Here is a 15892-nt window from a genome sequence, read left to right as displayed (position 1 = left end):
AGGGTACAGTGTTGATTTTTCTTGGCCAGCACCCTTTCTTTGAAAAATTTTGGTATAATTAATAATAATTTGGTATAAGTTATACTGTACTTGTAAATTTATGAATTGATTACTTAAGCATTTGCTACCTCTGGTTATATTTGTTTTCAAATATGATGTGGAAGAATAGGTTGTGTAAATGTATCAAGTGATATGACTTTTTTCTAGATGAGTTGCCCAATACTACATGTACAGGGATCTGTGCTGCAGAAAATGTAATGTGTTTGAAGGTACCATCGAACATGAACATTGAGATCATTACAGCTGTGACAGGTGCAGTGGAAGGAATTCCGCAGGAAGAGATTTTGGCAGCCAAAGTCAGGTAAGATCAACTGCTATGCAGTGCACTGAATATGGTGAATTTTAGCTTTTTTTGTGTGTGTTTTTTGGTCTTTCGTTCACACTCTGAATTGCATGATTGTAAACAGCAGTATGGCTTAATGTATTTTATTTGATCTGTACTTGTTTTATTATTTTTTTTAGTTTCTCAACTATTAATGTGGAGTGTGTATCTGCCTGTAATGTGTCTCTGCCACTCACAAACTCTGTGCAGTTCATCCAAGTCCCAGCTCAGCCACTTCCTACTATCACAAGGTAAATCAGGTGTATGATGCAAACAAAAGCAAGATGTCCTGAGAGCTGTAAATGCACTGATGTTGCCTCTAATGTTATCTTCTAGCCCCCTAACAGGTATGGTAAGTTAGTTCCAGCTGAAAAATATGCTGCTCATAGGCTTGATGACATCATTGTTTTTGTAAGGCAGGCCATAGATGATGCTTTTTTTTTTTGCTTTTTTTTAAGTTAAACCACAGGGTTGAATGAAAACATGATTTAATTTCCCCATCAACATACTCGGTGTTGATGGGGGAATCCCTGCCATGGAGCTATTGTCAGAATACAATGATCCATGTTGCTGGCTATAGCTGATGGCACTGATCGAGCCGTCATAGGTTGGTTGTACAGAAGATGATAGAAAGATCGACCTGTGTTCAACCAGCCTGCCCATAGATGGATCCCCACTGAACCAGCCAAATTTTGATCCATCGTTGGTTGGCTTAAGCACAACTTCCCTAGGGCAAGCTGTATTCTAAGCACTGCAGAGCACTTATTAAACTGGAAAAGACTTTGCAGGGAAGTCATTAAGAGTGTCATAGACAGTCTTTAGAATTTCGGCAGAACTCGGCACCGAAAGTGGTGGTGCTTGCGCCCCGTTCATGTACCTATCAGAAACAGGTATGTGACTCTCTCATTGCCCACATTGAGGTTGGAGCATCTGTACTAGACACTCGTGCCTCAGTGCACTTCCTCCTCGCCCACTGTGCCCATCACACTGACAAAGCAAATGGCGAGAAGTTTTGTATTAGGGATAGCCAGAGCCTGAAGGGGAACTAAGAGAATAGTTTCCCTTCAAGTCGGCTTTACTTTACTGGGAAGCTGATAGTCCTGGGAAAGGAGAAAAACAGTCCGCTACCGAGATAATGGCCACCAGGAAGAGCAGAACTGAGCAGACCAGAAACCGCTATTTTAAAGGGCCAGTCACATACAAAGAGAATGATCCATTTGAATCATTGATAGTGAGATTATCGGATAGGAGAGAGTCAATATATGAAAGAAATAATACCCTCAGGAATCCAAATCTAAGGAAATAAACATTCTGAGCTGTAAGAGGGCAAGTCACATAGTGGAGGTGAGCACGAATTTTGAATGGTGGTGGATTATGCACCTATGCATGAGTTTGGAAAAGCACATGGACTCTAATTTATAAAATTGCATGCACTATGGACATTTTTTATAAATTATATGCACTTTAGGAACAGCACTTTATTTCAATATTTGTGTGATTTATGAGATTTATATATTGTTTGGGCACATGTGGGGAGAGATTCTATATGCACTTGCACTTTGATAGTATTAGCACTTTCACTTCATTTCAAGGTTATATGAATATATAAATATTTGAAAAGTTTTTTGCACTTTAGGGAGGCGCAGCAATATATATGTTGATGGATTTACTTTTGATTGAGAGAGCACAGGAGCTCTGCAAATCCATAACAGCTATTCAGTCCAATAGTAGGTTTTGAATGCACTCACTGCCATGTGCTGTCAGTTAAAAGTAAGGCAGCCTTGATGGGGAACAAGTCTATTATCAGGTTTCTCCTTCTCACAAGTCATTTTCAAAATATGGGAATTGCCATATTTGGGTAATGATATCATCACTTTCCCTAGCTCCTTTGTCCACATTCTAATTGGGAAATCTCCCAGCTGACTACTGAATGGGACAAAAATAAAGTTCTGTGCAAGAAGCTGAGACATTCATGACCGTTTCACAGCACAGACATGCCCAACTCTGAGTACTGGCATATCTCGGTACACCAGCTCAGAGATGGTTACTTATACTGACAGTTTCCTCATCTGAGAACTGGTGGTAATTCTTTAACAGTCAGGTTGTTAAAGTGACATTAATGTTCCCAACACTGGTGCATAATGCCTGCCTAATTAGGTGCAAGTAGTTCTTAAAGAAATATATATATTTACCACTGCTCAAGGTAGGGAGACTCCCAGTCTCCAAGTACAACTCCTCCTGTAGGTGCTAGTCCAGCTCATGTGCTGCATAGATGAGAACACAGGACTTTCAGTCAGCTGTACTCCAAACAATCCACTTTATTGAACCAAGATAAAACCAATACAAAAGTGGAAATACAGTGGCAGATAAACGCGTTTCACGCTAAAGACAATGCTTATTCGTTACCCCAGTTCTTAAGGAAACTACTGCTAGAAATGCGTTGTTCTAGCTTTTTTGAATTACTCTGTTTAACACCTTCCCGCCTGGCCTATAGCAGATTGATGGCCGGACGGGACACTCGCCATTGTGACATATGACGTCCTTTCAAAACAAGCTGCTCACGGGGCCGCGCAGTGGCGCGATCTGTCACCGGCTATGACCAATCACAGCAGATCACATGTCGATTGTAGACAATGGATGGCTTCCTGTCATGCCATCGATTGTATACAATTATGTTGTAAGCTGTGACTGGTCAAGGCAGTCACATGATACAGACAGGGCCAATCACAGCCCATCTGTATCATGTGATCAGCTTTCCCAATCGCAGCTAATCACAACAGACTGAATGAATCAGTTTCATTCAGTAAAAATGATTGCAAAGATCAATGAAATACATTGTTAATAGCAATCATAACGTGTTAAAAAAAAAAATCCTGATCACTTGCCCTGAGTAGTTCAGTGTTACTATGGTAACATTGTATTGCTTTGGTCACAGTGTGCTGAAAAAGAAATAGTAAAAAAAAAGAAAAAATGTAATAAAAAATAATAGAACCATTTGAAAAAAAAAATACAAATTCAATTACTATTATTATTTTCACCAAAGAAATGTAGCAGAATACATTTTGACCTAAATTTATGAAGCAATGTTATTTATTTGCAAAATTTTATAACCGAAACAAAGAAAAGTGCGTTTTTTTCAGGTGTTTTTTTGTTTTATTTAACAAAAAAATAAAAACACTCAGTGGTGATTAACTACCACCAAAAGATAGCTCTTTGTGTGAAAAAAATGGTAAAAATGTCATATGGGTACATACCACGCAATTGTCATTCAAAGTGCAACAGCACTAAAAGCTGAAAATTGGCCTGGGCAGGAAGGGGGTATAAGTGCCCGGTACTGAAGTGGTTAAGTGTATGTGCATGTAGAGACGGGTGCAGAGCAGCAATCAGGAAGCTAAAGCTGGCCATAAACCGTGCAAAATTTATCTCTGGTATAAATTTTGGCCCGTGACCCTATTGGAAAATTTTAAGCTGAACAGCAGCTGCATGCAATCAACCAGCAGGGGCTGGCTGTCAAAGTACAATAACCACAGCGGGAAATTCATCCATCCATCTCTATAGCCTGAGTGGTGTTCTTCAGCCTGTACACTGAACAAGGAAAAAAAAACTGTATGACTAGCTTTACAATGTCTTACCAAAGGAAACAATAGTGGTTGGAGCAGGTTTTCCTACTTTTCCTACTTTTCACTGATTTTATTATTTTTTTCCCCTGGTAGTGGATGCCTGGTGATAACTGTCAGGCATACTGCACAATAGGAGTCAAATGCAGGAGTATAATATAGTTAAACAGAATTCTGTCCCCTGTCCCTCTTTTTATTCAGTAATGTCATTTTAATTCCTACATTTTGTTGCCAAGTCAGTGTTAATTACTTCTCCAATGCTTTCAGATTCCAAACGAATTATACAGAATATGACTGTGAGAAGAATGATGTGTGCTGGCAACACCTTGCTTATCCTTTTACAAAATACTACACAGGTATATACAGTCATCTTTGCATATACTTTTTTTCACATTACCTTCATTATTAGTACCGGAGTACCGGAGGCCATTTTGTTGTGGCCGTCCAATTAGAGAATTTTTGCTCCAATATAATCTGTCCAGAAATGGCAGTTCAGTACTTCCTAAAAACGTCGCTCTGGTGAAACGTACTGTACGCCGTCACTTCTGGGTCCCATATGACTTTGTCATGTCTGGCCCATGGAACGGAGGCTTGGAATGCCAGCCAACAAAGATGGTGCGGTGACTAACATCTAATATAAGCTGTATACACTGGTGCCGATAATATAGGCACCTGGTAATGTGAGTGCATTTTTTTACTTTTGTGTGTGCAATACCGTAAATAAATACTACACTTAGATGCTGTTAATGGATGTTCTCTGCTTCATTACGAATATGCCATATTAAGCTGATCATTTGAAGAAATACATGGAATCCATTCCTTGACCTAAAGCACCCTTGGGAGATCATACGCTGTTTGACCTACTTGTAAAAAGGGGTCAAAACCCTCTAGTTAGTGCGCGTTTGAAGGGCTTACATCATTGTGTGGTGTTGGGTTACACACTCTGGTAGACTTTTACTTTTATTTCTCATTTTTATGTGTTTTCTACTCTGCACAAGTTTGTATTTTTATGTATTATTAGTTATGCTTTAGTTGTCTAAATGGGGCCGATTGTAGCCTCATTCTCACATTTTAACAGACAAAAGCAAAGCCTCCTGTATTTTTCTGCCACTAAAGCACAATTATTTGTAAACTCACCATCCTGTAGTTCATGAACATTCCAGGAGAGTTGTACAACCACCACATCGGGCACCAAAAATAATTAAATAAAGTCATTCAGAATGTGCATCTATACTGTATAACATTATAATGGTTGAACAAGGACAACCTTTTACCCATATCATGCTTCATATATTGGATTGCTTCCACATAATTTACTGTTTATGACTGTGCTTTAATGTGCAGGCATACCTAATTATTTGGTTTGATTAATTAAGTAATATTTTCTGTCTTATACAAGAATTTTAAGGGGTTTGTGGTACATACTCTGAGTAGAACAAGCAGTGTCTAAAAAGACAGAATGGAGCTTTTCTGGTTCACCATTTAAATTTATGTTACTACCTATTAATCATCACAAGAGGAAATATTATTTGCATTATAATCTACTCACTCTAGTGATGGCTATAAAGCAACTTGGTGATTTAAATGACATTTAATAACAATCTGCACATCTGTGGTGTCAGAGTCTGCTGCATCACTTTTTTTTTTTGCATAAATTAGTTTCACGATCTCGCAAAAAGATTGTGTGCTGGGAACCAAAGCAATTTGTAGACCTAGGACAACAGCATGACTACATGTGGCCCTTAGGCAAAGGTGAAGATGCTTTTCCAGGGCTGGCCAAATAAATGTAGAATTCAGAAACGAGTAAGACTGATCTCTGAGACATGCATTAAGAACAGTAGAAATGTAAAAAACTAATTGATGTTTCTGTCTCATTTTAGGGGAGCCCTACCATCTAACACTAGCCAAAGGTATGATCCTAGTGTTCTTCTTTATAAGTGCCACAGTCCTAGGAGGTCCATGGAACAGAATACGTAAAGCCTGGAATAAAACACTGTAATCCTGAATGATTTCTTGCAGTAATATAAATCTATGTAAAACACTGTATATTTTTTAACTTTTAAATAAAAAAAAATTAACAGCTCTGTTCTTGATTTTTAAATTATATGGTGTTATTTATTTTGCTAGATACCTGCACAGATCCACGTGAATGTCTTTGCCTAGCCTGTGTATATTTGATTTATTGTCTGGACACTGTACTCATGGGGCTTAGTTATACATTTTCTGGTATCCAACAGTAACGAGAAACCGGCGCTAAAATCTCTCTTGCTGCACTCAAAATGAAATCTTGCACTTGCTGAGGTGCCGCCCTTGGTAGATCGGGGAATCTCGATGCTAGCAGAAAAGAACAAAACAGGGCGCACTCTCCTCGTGCATTAATGTAATAATGTGAAATTTATTTAAAAAACCAAACACATACTCACAAGCCAAAAAGGTCATAAAAACTGAGACAAGAAGTCAAAGGATGCCAGTCGTGGACAGCATGGGTCCTCGGGTAAAGTGCTAACGTGTTTTGGGAGTCGAACTCCCTTCCTCAGAGCAATAGATGAAGGCACAATGCATGGGAAGGATCCTTATACATGGGACTAAATGGCAGTGAGAACATTTTCTGGTATATTCTCATTCTCATTCTCATTCTCATTCTCTCTCTCTCTCTCTCTCTCTCTCTCTCTCTCTCTCTCTCTCTCTCTCTCTCTCTCTCTCTCTCTCTCTCTCATTTCTCTCTCTCACTCTCCAGAGCTCAGTGAATTCAAGGGTGGCACTGTGATAGGTTGCCACCTGTGCAATAGTCCATCAATTAAATTTCCTTGCTACTAAAGTATCACAAAGTGAAAGCAACTGGGAACAACAGAAACTCAGCCACAAAGTGGTAGGCCATGTAGGCCACATGACAGCGGGATCAGCGCATGCTGAAGCGCACAGTGCGCAGAAGTCGCCAACTGTCTGCAGAGTCAATAGCTAAAGACCTCCAAACTTTGTGTGGCCTTCAGATTAGCACAACAGTGAGTAGAGAGCTTCATAGAATGGGTTTCCATGGCCGAGCAGCTTCATCCAAGCCTTACATCACCAAAGGGTCAGATGCAGTGATGTAAAGCACGCCGCCACTGGACTCTAGAGCAGTGGAGACATGATCTCTGAAGTGACGAATCACACTTCTCTGGCAATCCGATGGATGTGTCTGGGTTTGGCAGTTGCCAGGAAAACCGTACTTGCCTGACTGCATTGTGCCAAGTATAAAGTTTGGTGGAGGGGGTTTATGGTGTGGAGTTGTTTTTCAGGGGTTGGGTTTAGCCCCTTAGTTCCAGTGAAGGAAACTCTTAAGGCATCAGCATACCCAAATATTTTGGACAATTTCATGCTCCCAACTTTGTGGGAACAGTTTGGAGATGGTCCCTACCTGTTCCAACATAACTGCGCACCAGTGCACAAAGCAAGGTCCATAAAGACATGGATGAGCACGTTTGGGGTGGAGGAACTTGACTGGCATGCACAAAGTCCTGACCTCAACCCAAAAGAACACCTTTGAGAAGAATTGGAGCAGTGACTGGGAGTCAGGCCTTCTCGTCCGACATCAGTGCCTGACCTCAAAAATGTGCTTCTGGAAGAATGGTCAAACATTCCCATAGACACACTCCTAAACCTTGTGGACAGCCTTCCCAGAAGAGTTGAAGCTGTTTTAGCTGCAAAGGGTGGGCCAACTCAGTATGAACCCTACAGACTAAGACTGGGATGCCATTCACTTCATGTGTGTGTAAAGGCAGGCATCCCAATACTTTTGGCAATATAGTGTGTGTGTGTTTTTAATGCAAATGCAGTGATTACTGGACCTGGTGGTTTTTTAAAGGATAAATTCACCTTTTGGAACTTGTCACGTGTTCCACCATAAAAACAAGTGAAACATGTTACAGCAGCTGCAACCTCTCCCTCCTTCCCCCCTCCCTGTGACAACAGGTGGGGAATCTGTCAAAATTTCAAAACAATGCGGCCATGCGAGGCTCCACCCCCACATGGCCTCATTATTCATTCCGTTTCCTGTGAATGAATACCTTCAGCCATTGCGGCTTAGTCCATTTATTCTTCCAGCTGTCAGGTAATTGCTTTCCCGTATGAGGGGAAGGGGCAGACAGCTGAGATTGCATATGCGATTTGCTGCTCATGGGTGCAATGCTCTGCGGGCTCCTTAGAAAAAAATTATAAATTGTGCATTTTTTTTTATCTGCAAAAAAAAATGTGTGTGTTTGTGTGTAAAATATATATATATATATATATATATATATATATATATATTTATATATAATGTGGGTTTTTTGGGGGTTTTTTTTTTTTCAAAAGATGAACTTATCCTTTAAGATGGACAGAGTGTCAACATTAGGTATCAGTCCAAACATAGACACAGATAAAACTGTTACATCTTTGACTATATTTGGACTGATTTACAGGCCTTTGAGAATTGTTAACTATTTTCTTTGGTTCTCCTCTCGATTCTAAAGAGCATCCTAGCTGATATCAACACGACATGGACTGCACACTTGCTGCCTCCTTGAAAAGGGAATATCAACCTACGGTACATCTAGAAGACACACAAAAGTAATGAATCCTTTCTTTATTGTAAATCACAGGACATCTTCATATTCATGATGATAGGGTTATACTGCCACCTTCAGGTGATTAGACACTGGAAAAAATAAAGACAGTCCCCTCTTAGGCATAACCCCTCTTCGTTAGGCAAGGCTTCAGTTTTTTTGTTTTTTTTTGCTAGTGTGTTGGGTGATGGTCATGTCTGTGCAGTCTCTGCACAAAAAACATAGCTAGTGTCTTGATAGTTCCACGTTCCACCTAAGGTTTGAAGACAAGCTCTTTCTTGGTCCATTTCCTACAGCTTCGCTATGGTCAGAGGAATGGAGGAATGGTACCTGGACACCACTCTGAACAGGGATGACCTGTAACATTGCTGGTTTGCAATGGATCCTGTGGAAAGGAACTTTGCTTTGCCTGCCATGATGGAAGAAGATAGGACCCTATAAAGGGTCCTGTGGCAGGACTGGTGACTGCCCTGGGGTAGTCCGTACTGGTACCCTCCCTTGGTGACACCCCCGGGGCAGGACAGCCTGTATGCCAACATTTGGTATCAATCCAAACATGGACAAAGATAGAATTGTTACAACATTGCCTATAATTGGACTGATACCAAGAAATGAAAAAACTGTGTCCCTCAATGCTAGGTTTTTATTCGTAGTGTAAGACTACAGGTCACAGTAGTGTAGTGTTTTATGTCTACGCTGTCAGCCTCCTGGGCATTACATAGCACAGGAGTGGTCCTGGAGGATCTGAGCGCCAAATTCAGGAAGTGAAAAGTTTTTCTCCACCTCCTGTATTCACTGTAGAATGGCCACGGTCACATGTGCACTATTGATGTAATGTCACAAGCAGGTCAGTGCATTCTGGAGGCAGACATTTTGTACTGCAAGTATATCAGCAGTACAGGCTCTGGGGATGGAATCTAGCACAAACCCTTGAGGGGCTGCAGCAGAGTATTTCTTGTGGGGCTACAAATCATAGCAAGTATTGAGGGGCCACTCCACTTTTCATTGCGGAGGCAGTGGGCATTGCCAGATCTGGTGGGAAATCTGGGGTACCCAGCACACTGGTGGTTTTTGGCACAGTTCCTTCTCGGCTGACATGGACTGCTAAAGCGTATGGCACAACTGCAAACCCACCAAGATATGGCCGTCCACCTAAACTGAAAAGCTGGGCAAGGAGAGCATTAATCAGAGAAGCAGCCAAGAGGCTCATGGTAACTCTGCAACTCCACAAATCTGGCCTTTATGGAAGAGTGGCAAGAAGAAAGTCATTGTTGAAAGAAAGCCATGAGAAGTCCTGTTTGCAGTTTGCGAGAAGCCATGTGGGAGACACAGCAAACGTGGAAGATGGTGCTCTGGTCAGATGAGACCAAAATGGAACTTTTTGGCCTAAAAGCAAAACACTATGTGTGGCAGAAAACTAACTGCACATCACCCTGAACACACCCTCCCCTCCCTGAAACGTGATGATGGCAGCATCATGTTGTGGGGATGCTATTATTCAGTAGGGACAAGAAAACTAGTCATGATGTTGATGGGAAGATGGATGGAGCCAAATACAGGGGAATCTTAGAAGATTACTTGTTAGAGTCTGCAAAAGACTTGAGACTGGGGTGGAGGTTCAACTTTCAGCAGGACAACGACCCTAAACATACAGCCAGAGCTACAATGGAATGGTTTAGATCAAAGCATATTCATGTGTTAGAATGGCCCAGTCAAAGTCCAGACCTAAATAAAATTGATAATCTGTGGCAAGACTTGAAAATTGCTGTTCACAGACGCTCTCCATCTAATTGACAGAGCTTGAGCTATTTTGCAAAGAAGAATGGGCAAAACTGTCACTCTCTAGTTGTGCAAAGCTGGTAGAGACATCCCCAAAAAGACTTGCAGCTTTAGTTGCAGCAAAAGGTGGTTCTACAAGTCATTGACTCGGGGGCTGAATACAAAGGCACACCACACTTTTCACATATTTATTTGTAAAAAATGTTTAAAACCATTTATCAATTTCCTTTCACTTCACAATTATGTGCCACTTTGTGTTGGTCGATCACATAACATCCCAATAAAATACATTTACGTTTCTGGTTGTAACATGACAAAATGTGGAAAAGTTCAAGGGGTATGAATACTATTTCAAGGCACTGTATGTATGGCATGAGCATTTCCTTATAGTCTGTGAATTGAACTGTTTTTGCTATTCCGGAACCAGTCTTCTTTCTGCAATAAATACATAAAAAAAAAAAATTGGGAGAAAAATTTAGTCAACATTTATTAATAATTCCTCAGCATAATCCTTTATTTAATTAAAAACATTTATCTATATACCTTTCTTCATTATTTAGTGCAAGTTTCCTCTTTATAGTCCCCTTTATACCCTGGTAGCGTTTTCTAATGTGGTCCTCTGTACGTGGGGCTATTCCAATTGCATTGACAGCGTTGGTAATTTTCTGCCACTGCTTACGTTTCCATGTTGATTCAGTCTTCAACATTTTAGGGCCAAGCAATTTGCCAAAGACTGGGACAATATGTTCGATAATAGCTAGGTTTTCAGCATGCGTGAATTTAAAATGTCTTAAACAACTGTTTTTTTTTCTGCGAGAGCAAGCTTGTTTCTTCTAAACTGTCACTGCTTTTACTCTCCCATCTCCTTTTTTTAAACGTTTTGGTGGACATTGCTGTTCTGTTGTCTTCAGTGCTGTCACTGCTCTCTTCCTCCAATGGTTTGTATGTCTTGTCTTCAACATCATCTATTTCTGTGATGCTGCGAAGTTCTTGTGCAGCAAACACTGCAGTCTTCCCTTTGCACTGAGGTCTTTCCTTTTCCATTTCCTTTTCACTACTACTGTTGATAGTTATTCTTCCATAACCCTATAAAGTAAAGCTTGATTAATTTTTAGTATATCACATAATTTCGTTATAATGATTTAGGTGTTCACAAACTTTTTTTTTTTTCCATGTCCATTCCGACAGATGTTTGGTGCCTCATATATGTCCACTGCTAAAATAAGTAGATAATTGTTGTTCAGCTTGAAAATTTTAGGCCTTTGATATTATCATCATCGCTATTATACATACAGTTGTGTTCAAAATAATAGCAGTGTGTTGAAAAAAGTGAATAAAGCTCAAAATCCTTCTAATAGTTTTTATTTCCATACACATAAATGCATTGGGAACACTACACATTCTTTTCCAAATCAAAACATGAAGAAAAATATATCAAATTTGTGTTGTTCCTCTAAAAAATTGAAGAAAAGTGAATATTAGACTGTTCAAAAAAATAGCAGTGTTTGTATTCTTCTTTACAAACTCAAACATTCACTATATAAACTGAAAAATGTTTGAAGATTTTGCTTTCCTTTGAATCACTTAATATTTAGTTGTATAACCACTGTTTCTGAGAACTGCTGTACATCTGTGTTGCATGGCGTCAACCAACTTCTGGCACCTGTGAACAGGTATTCCAGCCCAGGAGGATTGGACTACATTCCACGGTTCTTCTCTATTTCTTGGTTTTTACTCAGAAACTGCATTTTTGATGTCACCCCACAAGTTTTCTATTGGATTAAGATCCGGGGATTGGGCTGGCCACTCCATAACGTCAATCTTGTTGGTCTGGAACCAAGATGTTGCACGTTTACTGGTGTGTTTGGGCTCGTTGTCTTGTTGGAACACCCATTTCAAGGGCATTTCCTCTTCAGCATAACGCAGCATGACCTCTTCAAGTATTCTGATGTATTCAAACTGATCCATGATCCCTGGTATGCGATATATAGGCCCAACACCGTAGTATGAGAAACATCCCCATATCATGATGCTTGCACAACCATGCTTCACTGTCTTCACAGTGTACTGTGGCTTGAATCCAGTGTTTGGGGGTCGTCTGACAAACTGTCTCCAGCCATTAGACCCAAAAAGAACAATCTTACTTTCATCAGTCCACAAAATGTTGCGCCATTTCTCTTTAGGCCTGTTAATGTGTTCTTTGGCAAATTGTAACCTCTTCAGCACACGTCTTTTTTTAAACAGTGGGACTTTGCGGGGGCTTCTTGCAGATAGCTTGGCTTCACATAGGCGTCTTCTAATTGTAACAGTACTCACAGGTAACTTTAGACCTTCTTTGATCTTCCTGGAGCTGATTGTTGGCTGAGTCCTTGCCATTTTCGCTATTCTTCTATCCATTCGAATGGTAGTTTTTCTCTTTCTTCCACGTCTTTCAGGTTTTGGTTGCCATATTAAAGCATTTGCGATCATTTTAGCTGAGCAGCCTATCATTTTCTGCACTTCTTTATATGTTTTCCCCGCTCCAATCAACTTTTTAGTCAAGGTACGCTGTTCTTCTGAACAATGTCTGGAACGACCCATTTTCCTCAGAATTTCAGAGAGAAATGCACTGTAACCAGCATGTACAACATTTGCTGCCTTCCTTCCTAAAATAAGGGCAATAATTGCCACCTGTTTTTCAAAGAATTAATTACCTCACTAATAGAACTCCACACTGCTATTATTTTGAACATGCCCCTTTCAATTAGTGATTCAATTACACAGAATCAGCAGCATGCATGTCATGACTGTTGAGTCTGTTGGATTTCTATTACTCTACTACACCTGCTAGTAAATTATTTGCCATGTAGAACTATCATTTCTACCAAAAACAGTGATTGATCAGGTTAGTGATGTCTGACTGCTATTATTTTGAACACAACTGTACATTTGTTTTGTTAGATTTGATTATCTGTGGTGTTTTCAAATGTCCTTTGATTCTGTGTGAAAATGATTATTGCTTGATTATTGCAGCCTGGAAATTGAATCAGGACAGCACAGACAGACCTACAAACCCAGGGAGAGTAGACTGTGACAGCAATGTGACCAAGGGGTCCTGGAGGACGAAGACCACTTCCTGCTATAGTGCCCAAAGTACTTATCAGTGAGGAACACTCACTTCCAGAGACTCTCCGCTCTCATCCTGGACTTCACTTCTATAGAAGAGAAGAGGAAACTCCAAATTCTACTGGCAGCAGAGGAATCAATGGTGAAAATAGCTGAACAATATGTAACAGCATGCCACAGACTGAGAAGGACTTAAAAATCCTTCACATGAACCTTTCCCTCACCCCCCTTATATTACCACTTACCCCCCCCCCCCCCCCTCCACCTTTTCCCATAGAAACTGCTTTGGCAGTGCTAACATATTACTTGGTCCTGCCAATAAAGCTCTTTTGATTTTTGTATTTGACTTTGAGAAAGAATGAGAGAGAGCGAATGGGGGGGAGGGACAGAGCAAGAGAAGAAAGAGGATGGAGGGAAGGGGAGCTGGAATAGAGGGAGAGCATGTGAAGGGTATAGAACCAAGTACAACATACGTTACCTTGACCATTGGAACACTCTTCTCTTGGTCACTTCTTTGTGCAAGACCCTGAATATAGAGTCAATAGGTTGTAGCATAAAACAACAATTAAAAAAAATATATAATGCATTTGAACATTCAAGTTGAGTACCTTGACTGTACTGCACAATCTAACATAGAGGGCATCTGCAATATAATGAGACAATTATAATCAATCAATTGTAATCAATGAATGACATTTATTAAACAGGAAACACGATACACAGTAGGTTACATTTATAGATCTCAAATTTTTTGGGTGGCTAACAATATTGCAAAAGTAACACTTTTACCAATAATTTTGTACACACACATAAAAAAAACAAAACTGTATGCTTCTGCACAGCACTCCAATAGATTGAACTACCGTTAATGGAATCATACAACCCACTACTGGTGTGCGCGGTGTGTCAGTATAGCTGCTTTGCATGGGACATGTGCATAGGTAGAACATTAACACAAGGAACAATTAATCTTGGACAACCTTATCTCACTGCCTAAAGTTTTTACAGTTCTGACATGCAGAGTTAGGCAGCTGTGGTTGCGTCAGTGTTAGCTAGGGGTGGCTTGCATGTTTGCTGCACTTAGCTTAGTGGTGGCTTGCATGTTTGCTGCATTTAGCTGGTGGTGGCTTGCATGTTTGCTGCAGTTAGCCGGTGGTGGCTTGCATGTTTGCTGCAGTTAGCCGGTGGTGGCTTGCATGTTTGCAGAGAGTTGTTTGCAGAGTTTGTATGCGGTGAACATGCTTGTTTGCACTTACCATCATTTGTTCAACCAAGTCCGACACATTGGGCTTCTGTTCCTGAGCTGTCTATCTCTCCATCAGGGCAAGACAATCCAGCAGAAGTGATATATCGCCTGGCTCTGCCCACTGGAAATGACCTTCGACACAGTAAGGTGCGATAACTTAACACATGAAAATATGAGGTAAATAACACATTATCGAAACTTTACCGCAAAATTTATAGTGAATTGAACATTTACACAATTGTTTCCACATGCGTGATTTTACTGCATTTTACTCTTACTGAATTGACCCCAAAGTCTGCAATTGCCTCCCTGAGACCAGGGGAACACATGACAGAACTCAAATGACAGGCCAAATAGATGACATTCTCCTGAAGAATGCAGTCACCTTGCAACTCTCAGTGAATGTTCAAAAGACAATGCAACTACTTCAGACTTTTGGCTGGGTGATCAACTATAAACAAATTGCTCTCCAGTCTTCCATGCGCCTAGAGTATCTGGACCTTATCCTAGATGCATCTCAGGCAAAGACCTTTCTTCCTGAAAAGAAAGCTCTTTCTCTAAGAGCTCATGCCTGACAACTGAGCACCAACATAAATCCCAGAATGAGGCTGGCCCTCACCCAATTCTATTCAAGAAATCTCCAACTAAGCATCTCTATCATCATGGAAAAGCAGACTTCTCCCTTGGATTTCCCCATGCTCCTTTTTCCCCAGACAAGAAATTCCTTATCCTGGTGGGTCACTACTCCAACTCTAACATTGAGAAAATCCTTTGTTCCCTACAATTGGAACGTTCTTACAACAGACACAAATCTGTTAGGCTGGGGAAATGTTTACTTCTTGACAGTTCAAGGAACATGGTCAAGGGAGGAGGCAAAGCTCATCATCAACATCTTGGAGCTCAGAGCTGTCAGGCTGTCTCTCCAGCCCTGAACCCCTCTCTAAAGGGACACCAAATTTGAGTGCACAGTGGCATATATCAACTTTCAAGGAAGCATGAGGAGCCTGGCTGCCTTGTATCGTGGACCTATGAAAAAAAAATAATCATAAGCTATCTGATATATAAGTATAAGCCCAGTGAGACATTTCAAATACACAGGTATTTTCCCAACTGTCCTTAACAATAGACCAATTAGGCAGGAGACGCAAGAATATTAGATTGTAAGCTCCAAGGAGCAGGG

General features: G+C 40.5%; 1 protein-coding gene across 4 annotated transcripts in view; it reads left to right on the top strand.

The window, feature by feature from the left end:
- Positions 1 to 6083, top strand: part of TCTN2 (tectonic family member 2) — a 45904-nt gene extending 39821 nt beyond the window's left edge. For 3 of the 4 annotated variants that reach the window (XM_089653673.1, XM_089653674.1, XM_089653675.1), the window contains 4 exons: positions 208 to 361; positions 523 to 633; positions 4267 to 4355; positions 5880 to 6083. In XM_089653673.1, the coding sequence (XP_089509799.1) occupies positions 208 to 361; positions 523 to 633; positions 4267 to 4355; positions 5880 to 5998 (473 nt within the window). In that variant the 3' untranslated portion in view covers positions 5999 to 6083. The remainder of the gene's footprint in view (positions 1 to 207; positions 362 to 522; positions 634 to 4266; positions 4356 to 5879) is intronic. The other variant, XM_089653677.1, reaches the window with a different exon arrangement.
- Positions 6084 to 15892: the final 9809 nt, after the last annotated feature.

This window comes from Staurois parvus, unplaced genomic scaffold, assembly GCF_062004578.1.
Source record: "Staurois parvus isolate SC_StPar_1 unplaced genomic scaffold, SC_StPar_1.0 ptg000719l, whole genome shotgun sequence".
Lineage (NCBI taxonomy): Eukaryota > Metazoa > Chordata > Amphibia > Anura > Ranidae > Staurois > Staurois parvus.
The sequence above is the reverse complement of the archived record's forward strand: the minus strand, read 5'-3'. Positions and strand labels throughout refer to the sequence as shown.